Source organism: Lepidochelys kempii, chromosome 18 (genome assembly GCF_965140265.1).
Source record: "Lepidochelys kempii isolate rLepKem1 chromosome 18, rLepKem1.hap2, whole genome shotgun sequence".
Taxonomy (NCBI): domain Eukaryota; kingdom Metazoa; phylum Chordata; order Testudines; family Cheloniidae; genus Lepidochelys; species Lepidochelys kempii.
In genome coordinates, this window is record NC_133273.1 from 6,769,681 (window position 1) to 6,779,750 (window position 10,070).

Here is a 10,070-nt window from a genome sequence, read left to right on the forward strand (position 1 = left end):
ACCTAATACGAGTACTGTAGTGCAGTCTCTTTATCATGAAAGTTGAATTTACAAATTTAGAATTATGTACAAAAAATAACTTAATTCAAAAATAAAACAATGTAAAATTTTAGAGCCCACAAGTCCACGCCGTCCTACTTCTTGTTCAGCCAATCGTTCCGACAAACAAGTTTGGTTACAATTTGCAGGAGAAAATGCTGCCTGCTTCTTGTTTACAGTGTCACCTGGAAGTGAGAACAGGTGTCCTCATGGCACTGTTGTAGCCGGCATTGCAAGATATTTACATGCCAGATGCATTTAAGAGTCATTTGTCCCTTCATGCTTCAACTACCATTCCAGAGAACATGCGTCCATGCTGATGATGGGTTCTGCTCGATAACTATCCGAAGCAGAGCGGACCGACACATGTTCATTCTCATCATCCAAGTCATATGCCATCAGCAGAAGGTTGATTTTCTTTTTTGGTGGTTCGAGTTTTGTAGTTTCCGCATCAGAGTGTTGCTCTTTTAAGTATGCTCCACACTTTGTTCCAATCAGATTTTGGATGGCACTTCAGATTCTTAAACCTTGGATCAAGTGCTGTAGCTATTTTTAGAAATCTCGCATTGGTACCTTCTTTCCGTTTTGTCAAATCTGCAGTGAAAGTGTTCTTAAACGAACATGTGCTGGATCATCATCTGAGACTGCTATAACATGAAATATATGACAGAATGCGGGTAAAACAGAAAAGGAAACCTACAATTCTGCCCCAAGGATTTCAATCAGAAATTTAATTAATGCATTATTTTTTTAATGAGCATCATCAGCATGGAAGCATGTCCTCTGGAATGGTGGCCGAAGCATGAAGGGGCATACAAATGTTTAGCATATCTGGCATGTAAATTCCTTGCAACACAGGCTACAACAGTGCCATGCGAACACCTGTTCTCACTTTCAGGTTACGTAAATAAGAAGCAGGCAGCAGTATCTCCCATAAATGTAAACTAACTTCTTTGTCTTAGCGATTGGCTACAAGAAGTAGGACTGAGTGGACTTGTAGGCTCTAAAGATTTACACTTTGTATTCTGAGTTGCAACAGAAATCAATATATTTGAAAATGTAGAAAAACATCCAAAAATATTTAATAAATGCCAATTGATATTCTATCGTTTAACTGCGATTAATCGCAATTAATTTTTTTGAGTTAATCACATGTGTTAACTGAGATTAATCAATAGCCGTAAATATTAGTTTTTCTCCCGTTAGAATATTTGAGATAGGTAAAACCAAGGTTGGTTTTCCAAAGCCTCATCAGTCAGATTGTGACTTCATAGAATCATAGAATATCAGGGTTGGAAGGGACCTCAGGAGGTCATCTAGTCCAACCCCCTGCTCAAAGCAGGGCCAATCCCCAATTTTTCCCCCCGATCCCTAAATGGCCCCCTCAAGGATTGAACTCACAACCCTGGGTTTAGCAGGCCAATGCTCAAACCACTGAGCTATCCCTCCCCCCCCAAAAAAACCAAAAAACCAAAGGTTCAATTTTATCTGACCCTCAAAACTGACGACAATCAACCTGGAAAATTTGAGGTTTTAAAATTAAGGTGTTAGAGTCGAGTGCAAAAGAGTTACTATAACTTACTATCGAAAGCATTTTTTGTGCTAATATAATTAAAAATGCTCAGCTGTTCGTTCATTTGCCAACAGTCTCACCTTGGGGGTTGAGACCAAACACACAACGTTTCAGCTCTGAAGGAAGCTGAGTGATTTAACAGAGGGATTTAAAATAGAACAGATCATCTCTAGTTGTTCCATAGCACTTGTGGAACACTCTGACATATATGTATAAAATGTTACTTCAGGTTGGTTTTGTTTTGAGTGATTTTACTGAGTCTTAGACATGTGACAAACCTCACATTTTTAGGCAATTGTTAGCTACATATTGAGTTGTCAGAATATTAACTCTTGCATCATCATCCTCCTTTCCAAAATATTAGCTGCTTGCAGATGGCACCAAGAAAGCCGAGAGAGAGAAAGAGAGAGAGGATATAGTTCAGCCCTAAAAGACTCATCTTCCTGCAGGACCTCCTGTGTACTTTTATAGTGGTTTGAATTTTGACTCCTTTTTGGTTCATGATATGCCAGATATCACACTGTACATCATTAGGTCAGTAAAGTTCCCATTTGAACACACGTGAATTAGTCCTGAGCCTTATTTGACCCTTTCAGACCCACCTCGGAGAGGCTTAGAATTTGGAGTTAGATGCCAGTGTCATCCTGGTATTAGTCCTGCATAGACAATATCTATTTATTCATTACCAGATTCTCCATGTGAACTCCATTTCTGTTCAAGGATTTGTACTCTTCCAGCCATGCACAATGTTTTCTCCCCTGTTGGATTCAGATGATGCCAACTCCCTGTAATCAATGAGATTTTTAGAATATTGACAGCAAAACTACAACAAAACCTAACAATAGCAGTGGTTCTCAGACTTCTTTGCTCACGCCCCCCCTTCTTTGTGTCTGTAATCACTTATGCAAACCCCCCACCCTACCCCCAAAGTACATATATTCTGAAGGCAGAGCAGAAAGCAGCAGCAGCGGCTGCTGGCTGGGCACCAGCTCTGAAGCCAGGGCTGTGCCAGCAGCAGTGCAGAAGTGAGGCTAGAGATGTGAAAAGTGATATTTGTCAATATCACTTGTCACAGGAGACTTAGCGCCCCACTGCCACCCTTACTTCTGCGCTGCTGCTGCTGCCACCCCGGGGCTGGGAGCAGGAGTTCCCCGCCACCACCTCCTGTTGAGGTTTTGGGGGGTGGGGAGGAAGAGAGCCCAATCTTGGGTGGCATACTCCAGCTGTCAGCCCTGGGGCAGCGGTGCTCCGGCTGTCCCCTTTATCCCATCCCCCACCTCCCGGGTGTGCACGGCCCTTCTGCACGAGTCCAGCAGCCCAGGGCTGACAGCCAGAGCTCTTTTTTTAAAAAAGCACACATCTCATGCCTCCCTTGACACATTCCCGTGCCTCTCTTGGGAGACCCAGCCCATAGTTTAGGAACCACTGGTATAGAGAAGTAATCTGCCCCTTTATATAGCTGTACTTGCATCTAGAATGCCTATGTATACAGGCAGTCCCATCACGTATGTTGCCCTTACTCTTTCCAGCACAGGGAAAACCCTATCAAATATGGTGCATTTTATCTGGAGACAAGTACATTCCTATTGTATTGATTTCCTTGACAGAGTTAGAAAACAAATCCTTCTGCAGATTCTGCCATGTCTTTGGTCTTTGATAACCATGTTCAGGTGTCTGGCAGGACACCAGCTACTTCTGTTGTCTAAATGGATACAACTCCCTGATGTATCTGACTAATTAGACCCTTATTACAGATTCCCTGTCAACAAAATCACCTTCCACTGCACCAGGGGATGACCCTGTCCCCCTTCCCCTTTCAAAGAATCAGGCTGTGCAGATGGGGGTCTGAGTGTAGTGTTAATTGGAGACACACAAATCCTAGTCTTGTTTTTCACTATTATTCTGTTGCACAGGCCTCGCTGCTCCCCCTGTGAAAGACTGTGACAATGTGGAAGGCTGAATGATTTACAGAAATGTTTTTTCTTAAAATCACAACTTGACAAAATTGTTGCCATAGTTACATTAAGACCAGATGTGCAACCAGTAGAACAGGAGTGGCCCAATGTATCCTCTTTTGAGACTCCACGTCCCAGCTTGATCTAAATGGAAAATAATGGAAACAGGTACTCGAGGAGACAAAAACAGACTTCTTACAGGACAGGCATAATAAACTTTCTGGCAAATCCCAGGTGCAAACATGAGCGTGTTCAGTCAGCAGAACAGTCCAATTATATATTTAAAAGGAGGAAGACTTTTTGAAGATTTAAATGAAGGAAAGCAATTCAGTGTGTCTTAATTACTTCAGTTGTCCTGCTGGTCCTGCTAAAGGCCACTGAGTTTTGGAACCTGTGCACAGGGAGAGACAGATGACGACAAACCAGGCAGCGCAGCTGGAAGTTTTGGATAGCTGATTGGAAATAGGAAACTTGGACAGAGAGATCCTAATGTGATCTAGGGTAGGGACACTCACTGTCACACTGAAGGTCATGCTGGAAATTTGACAAGCGCCTGAGAGCTGATACGTTTACCCAGAATCTTAGCAAAAATAAATGAATGCAACTTGTTGGTAATACATCTTTCTTGATAAATAGAAATTGTTGTCTGAGGTTACTAATAACCAAATCCACAGCTGATGTGAGACATCCTCCCTGCTGCGCAAAGAAGGTTGCTGTTAGTCATATTTCACCCTTGGCTACATCTGTTCAGTCACTGTGGTGTTCTGAAAAAGTATTGCTGGCTCAGACTGCACACTTTTCTGGTGCCTTTCACCCAAGGATCTTAAATCTTATAACCTTCAGGCCACGCACCCATTGTGAGGCTGGTAGTAACCCCATGTGTAAAATGGGGATACAGGTACATACTGGGTAAGTGATGTACCCAGGGGCACAGAGCAAGTTACTGACAACTGGCAGCAGATTCCAGGAACTGTTGCACTGTCCCCAGCTCCAACTTCTCTGAAACGTGCCTGCTGTGTATTTTCAGCAGTGCACAGTGAGCTAGCGTGCCGTTAAACATGCCTTGTGCTGTGTATTTTTATCGAATACATAGCTTCTCCTGCACTCCGTACTGATCAAATGACGGTACAGTAAAATCCTTAACTTGATTGAAGAGCAGTTCCTTTTTGACTCAACATGGCAAAGTGCCTAAACAGACTTATATCGGAATGGCCAGCCGAACTTCTGGAAGGCAGCGACCACAAGGAGCTCCCTTGTTCAGAACCATATATTGGAAGAAACTGGGGGAGGGGAGAGAGAGAGGTCACAGACTATATCCATGCATGTTGTGTGCTTTGAATTGCTAATACAAGTTTGGTGTGTTGTGTTTCCTAATCCAAACAGAACATCAGAAGCCTTGATGCATGTAGTGTGTGTGTACTGCAGCTGGAGTGGGCCACAGACCAGGTATTTATAGCTACCCATTTATGAGCTTTCGCTTCAACTTTCACACTGCCAGCAGCAGGGCTAACCTTGCTTTAAACAGTATTGTGGAGAAACCTATGTGATGTGAAATTGACAGCTCGTTCCTTTCAGAGGATGAAAACATTCCACCTCTTTTATCTAAATATAACAAACCTGTAGTGTGTTCTTTTTCCTCATTTAAACATTTATTTAAACCATTTGTTCATGGAAAGGAGGGGCTAATAGGTGTATGAGCTTTCCTGCACTACTTTCCAAATGCACCCATTTCTTACCTACAGCACCCATGGTGCATAAACCTGAAACTCTTGAGCAGAGATGGCTAGTCACATTGAACAGCGTGGTGACTTTGCAATGTAACTAACAAGAACTAGAAGGACACCATCACACTGATATTTATGGGTGTCCTCAGCTAAGATTCAGACACAGGTCTCCTGAGGTGAAAGGCCACTGCACGGTCATATCTGTCTTAATTTTGGATTTTTAAAGCAAGAAATTAATTTGGTGTTGACAGCAAGTCATGTTACCAATATACAACCATAGGCCCCTGGTTGGTTGGGCTTTATCTGACAACAGATATAAAGATATAAATAATATAAAGAAACTTGGTTAACTATATGGTTATGTTAAGCTACCTAACTGAAAGGCTACGACTTCAGCTTGTAATGACTGTGTGTGCGGAGTTTAACAAACAAGCCGTGACCATCTTATAGCAATTGATTTTTATTTAAAGGCCCAGCAGTACCTAAGCACTTGCAGTAAGTTTATTATGCAAAGCTGTCTGACTAATCTGAAGTGTCTTGAGCACAATTAGATCATACACTTACTACTTTATTACACCTTGAAAACTTACACTCCCTTGGGAGAACGTTGTTATTCAGCATGTTGTATTTGAATTGCATGATTAAATGCTAAATATCTTTTGTATTACTATGTAGCCTTTCTGTACCGTTGCAAGTGTTTCTCAGAGGCCCTTTTGGGTTCTGTAATTAAAAAGCTTTACAGGTTGCTTATTTTATCACCATGAAAATAGATATTTTGAACTCATTGACTTTGCTCAGAGGTGAATTTGCAACCACCTGCCTCCTCCTGTTATGGCAGACATCAGTAGCTTGGAACAGAAAATAAATGTTGAATGAAGACCGAAGCTGTCAAGTAATTTAGGTCCACAATTTTTCTACTCTAAAATTGTTATAATCTGATGGTGAATGTTTTCTGAACTCTAAATATCTTGCTTTTTATCCACCACTCTGAGAAATTAAAACAAATAATAAACAGTGGCTTTCTATTACTCTGTGGTATTTCTCTTTGCTGTTGTTCTCACATCTTTGCTGATATCCAGACAAAGAAAGGATCCTCTTGTTTCTTACAAAGCACAACAAGACTAGGGGAAGGGAGCAGGTATTACCAAATGGAAAAGGATAAACTTCTATGGAAGTTGCTTTTAAACTTCAACAAACCAATAAGTAGCTATACAAGCTAACCCCCCCAACCACACACAATACCCTGGACATTTTCCTGTTAAAGGGGCTGTATGTAATGTTTGAGGGGATGGGTGGAAGAGAAGTTGGGATCTTAACTTTTTAAATTTAGCATGTTTTTGCTCTGAAAAGTGACTCTGTATGTGGAATCATAGGATTTTCTGTTTTTTCTCAATTACTTCAGATTATACTTGCTGGCTTTACTAGTTAAAATGTCTCTTCTAATTGTGATCATAGCAAATTAGATCTGAAAGTCAACCTGGTTTCATCCAGTCTTTCTCATACTCACCCATAATAACGTATCTGCCCCTGTAATTTAATTACCAAATTTGCATTTATTCAAAGAGCTGTGGAAGGGCTGTTACATCTGATCTAGTCACAGTACATTCATGAGAAAGTGGCACTTCAGGTGTAGTTACCAAACTGAAATGGCATACCAAACTGATATACAAAATGTCCTTACAGCCTGTATTCTGAAATTGTTATATTACGTGAAAATGTAATAGCTCTTATAATTCTAACTACTTCTTTCTCTTTCTATCCATGTATAGAGAATAGTGATAAAGAAACTACCTCACTGGAAATGCCATCTTTACCATCTTCTGATGGATTTAAAAGTCCAGTCCATTCTTCAGGACTAAGTTCCAAGATCTGTAATCCCACAAATCAATTACTTGATCGCTCCGTCTCTGCCCCTGCTTCAATTTGCTCACACAAATCTAGTCTAGCAGAGATAATTGATTCTACAGCTGTGAAGTCTTTGGAGTCACCAGCTGAATGCCAGCTAGCTCCAGACCCTCTTCTGTTACAGAATCTTTCTGATCATGCTGCTCATTCAGCACACAATGACCATGCTATCCAGACTGGAGCAGTAGCCTGTCATAGTCCAACTATACCTTCACAGAATACACTTGAAAAAACAGTGGCTGCTGACAGTCTAAATAAATATAATGCTAAAGAACTAGCCCATGGTCTGGAATCTTCTATGGAAGTGACAAGAGAAAGCAGTTTGTCTGACACCACCAGCAAGCGTGGGCAGCAGGCGGTTCTAGATGTATCATTGCCTTCAGAACCGCTGGAACTGAACCAAATGAATGAGTTTCCTTTGGATCTTCAGACATACAAAGAACCAGTGAGTGAACGATGTTTGGATAAACAGAATGAACCAATCGAGCCAGAATATCCTTGTAATGTCAGTGGCCTTGAGTTACCTGCTGTGGGGGAGCAAGGCCTTACGAACATCCAGCCGGAATCACCCGTTGACTCTCTTGCTGAGAGAAGAGAAAGTGGCCTGGAGAAGATAGAGCTATCGTGTAGAAACGACAATATCCCAATGTCCGCATCCTGTGGCTGTACACATACAGAAATCTTCATGGAAACAGATGTAGCTGAGCAGTCTGTAATCACAGGGCATAACTTGTCAAGGAAACAGAACGCTCAAGCGAAGAAGATTGGTGGATCTTGTCTGAATGTAGATTGTTCTTTGATGCAAATAGAGTCATCAAAGCATGACTCCTCCTTCTCTGTATTTTCGAGTAACCCAGTTTCCACTAGTGATTTACTGCAGCCTGAAACCAATGTTGAAATGACTGCAATATGTACTGAGTTACCTAATTTATCAGCTGAAGATAGCTCTTCCTCACCTGACATTCATCAGGTGAAAGGTGATACAGCAGCATCCACTGAAGAGCCATGTTTATCTTTAACAGCAGCATTGAAGGAGCTTCATGAACTTTTGGTTATAAATAGTAAAGGAGATTCTGTCATTGTTATGTCTGAAGAAGACACTGGTCAGCCAGAAACTATTCTTGAAGAGCAAATGGAATGCAAGGAGCTTTCTGATGATGAATGTGAAAGTGTGGATCCAGAGAGTGGGGATCTAAATAGCTCCTTTCATACGGTGATGCCTGAACATGCGAACCCTGAGGGGCTAGCAGGGGCACCATCTTATGCTATGGGAATAGAAAATGCTAGCATCAAGGTTTTAACTAGCAGCCAGTCAATTGTTGAAAAAGATGCTCTAGAGATACAGAAGTCCTCGAGTAAGAGTAATTCTGTCATTCTGAGCTCAGTTGCAACATTTGATCAACTACAGAGTACTGAGCCGGCAGAAATTTTACCTGAACGTTTAGTAAATGACCAAGTTCCAGCCAGTCAGACTTTAGAGCTGAACAGATCACGTTCACCTGAGCTCACGGTGGAGGAAGATGTTCCTCAGGATGCTCAGAGCCTGTTAACAGAAGTGTCTGAAATAACTGACAGTTCCTCAAATCCTGAAGATCCAAGGCCACCCTGTGGACTTGTTGAGCCATTGCTCTGCCCTCCAGTCAGTGATCTGGAACTGCACTCCAGACTTCCTCCGCTGCCTGTTTTCCCTGCAGCCGACATTAGTCAGATTCTGTGCGCTGGCTTTACCGTGCGGGAAGCTCTTGAAGCTTTGGAGCAAGCTGGTGGAAATGCAAACCTTGCTCTTCTCTTTTTATTAGCCAAGAATATTGTAGTTCCTACATGACCATGGAAAAGATGGCCTGACTGCTCCATCGTCCTTTTAAAGAACATATCTAAATTATATAGAGTAAGCTGCAAGCCGAATGTTGTCAGATTTTTTAAAAAAAATTATTTTTAGCCAAAGTAATTTATGATCTCTTGTGTGTGTGTCATGCGTTAAATTTGGGCCTTTTAAAAGAAAAGTCTTGGCATTGTGTAAACACATTAGCTTTGAATTTTCCTTAAGATGGTGCATACTGGAATAAAATAGTTTTTATTTAATTGTATGATTTTAGAATGAGCTCCGATATTATGAATAAAAAGCAGAAGCCATTGAGAAAACCACCACCCCATTCAGGTAAAAGCAGATTGCGAAATGAACTGAATGTACATGCATCCCCAAGGCAGTGCAGAGCATGTGCTGTTATAGGAGAGGCACACAAGCTATGAATTCAATATGGTACAAACTGAAACAAAGTTTGTCAATTAAGCTGTTTGGAATTGTACCAGTGATCACTCTACTGTGCTTTATAATCTGATATTAATCTGATGCTGATGAAGAATTGTAGCAGCTACTAGAGGTATGTCAATGCTCACAGGGTTCCGGATCCAAAAAGGTTTTGCAGGGATGTTCAAAGCTTTCACATTTTTGTGCATTGAAAGCTGATGCCTAGATTCCCAAAATGTATTCTGCTATTGGGCCAGCATGTTAAAGTTTACATGGTGGGGCAGGGGGAGGAGGGAGATAAAATTTGGTGCTACCAAAAATAAGAGACAAGGCAAATGATCTAAAGATATCCTGGGGTTAATCTTTTATTTCATTTCCCCTAATGAAGGATATTTGATCCCTTTATAGATTTGCCCATATCTTCCTCCACACAGAAGGGAGGGGTGGGGGGAAGCCTTCTTAAGAAGATACCTTTTAATTTGTTTTGTTAAACAATTTAATTGCATCTGTTGCTATGGCTTTTCTCCTTTTGCTTCAGTCCCCTACAAAGGTATATACTGTAACTGTTAAGAGAATGGATTCTCTATGCACTGAGTAGGGATGTATAATTAAAGGATTGAAGAAAT

At 41.3% G+C, this 10,070-nt stretch overlaps 1 protein-coding gene across 6 annotated transcripts in view; it reads left to right on the plus strand.

Moving 5' to 3' along the window:
• Positions 1 to 9,283, plus strand: part of DDI2 (DNA damage inducible 1 homolog 2) — a 38,731-nt gene extending 29,448 nt beyond the window's left edge. The window contains exons 9-10 of one of the 6 annotated variants that reach the window (XM_073317055.1): positions 4,951 to 5,013; positions 7,061 to 7,148. In XM_073317055.1, coding sequence (XP_073173156.1) covers positions 4,951 to 4,967 — 17 coding nt within the window. In that variant the 3' untranslated portion in view covers positions 4,968 to 5,013; positions 7,061 to 7,148. The other 5 variants (XM_073317057.1, XM_073317052.1, XM_073317051.1 and 2 more) reach the window with 5 other exon arrangements.
• The last annotated feature ends 787 nt before the right edge of the window (positions 9,284 to 10,070 follow it).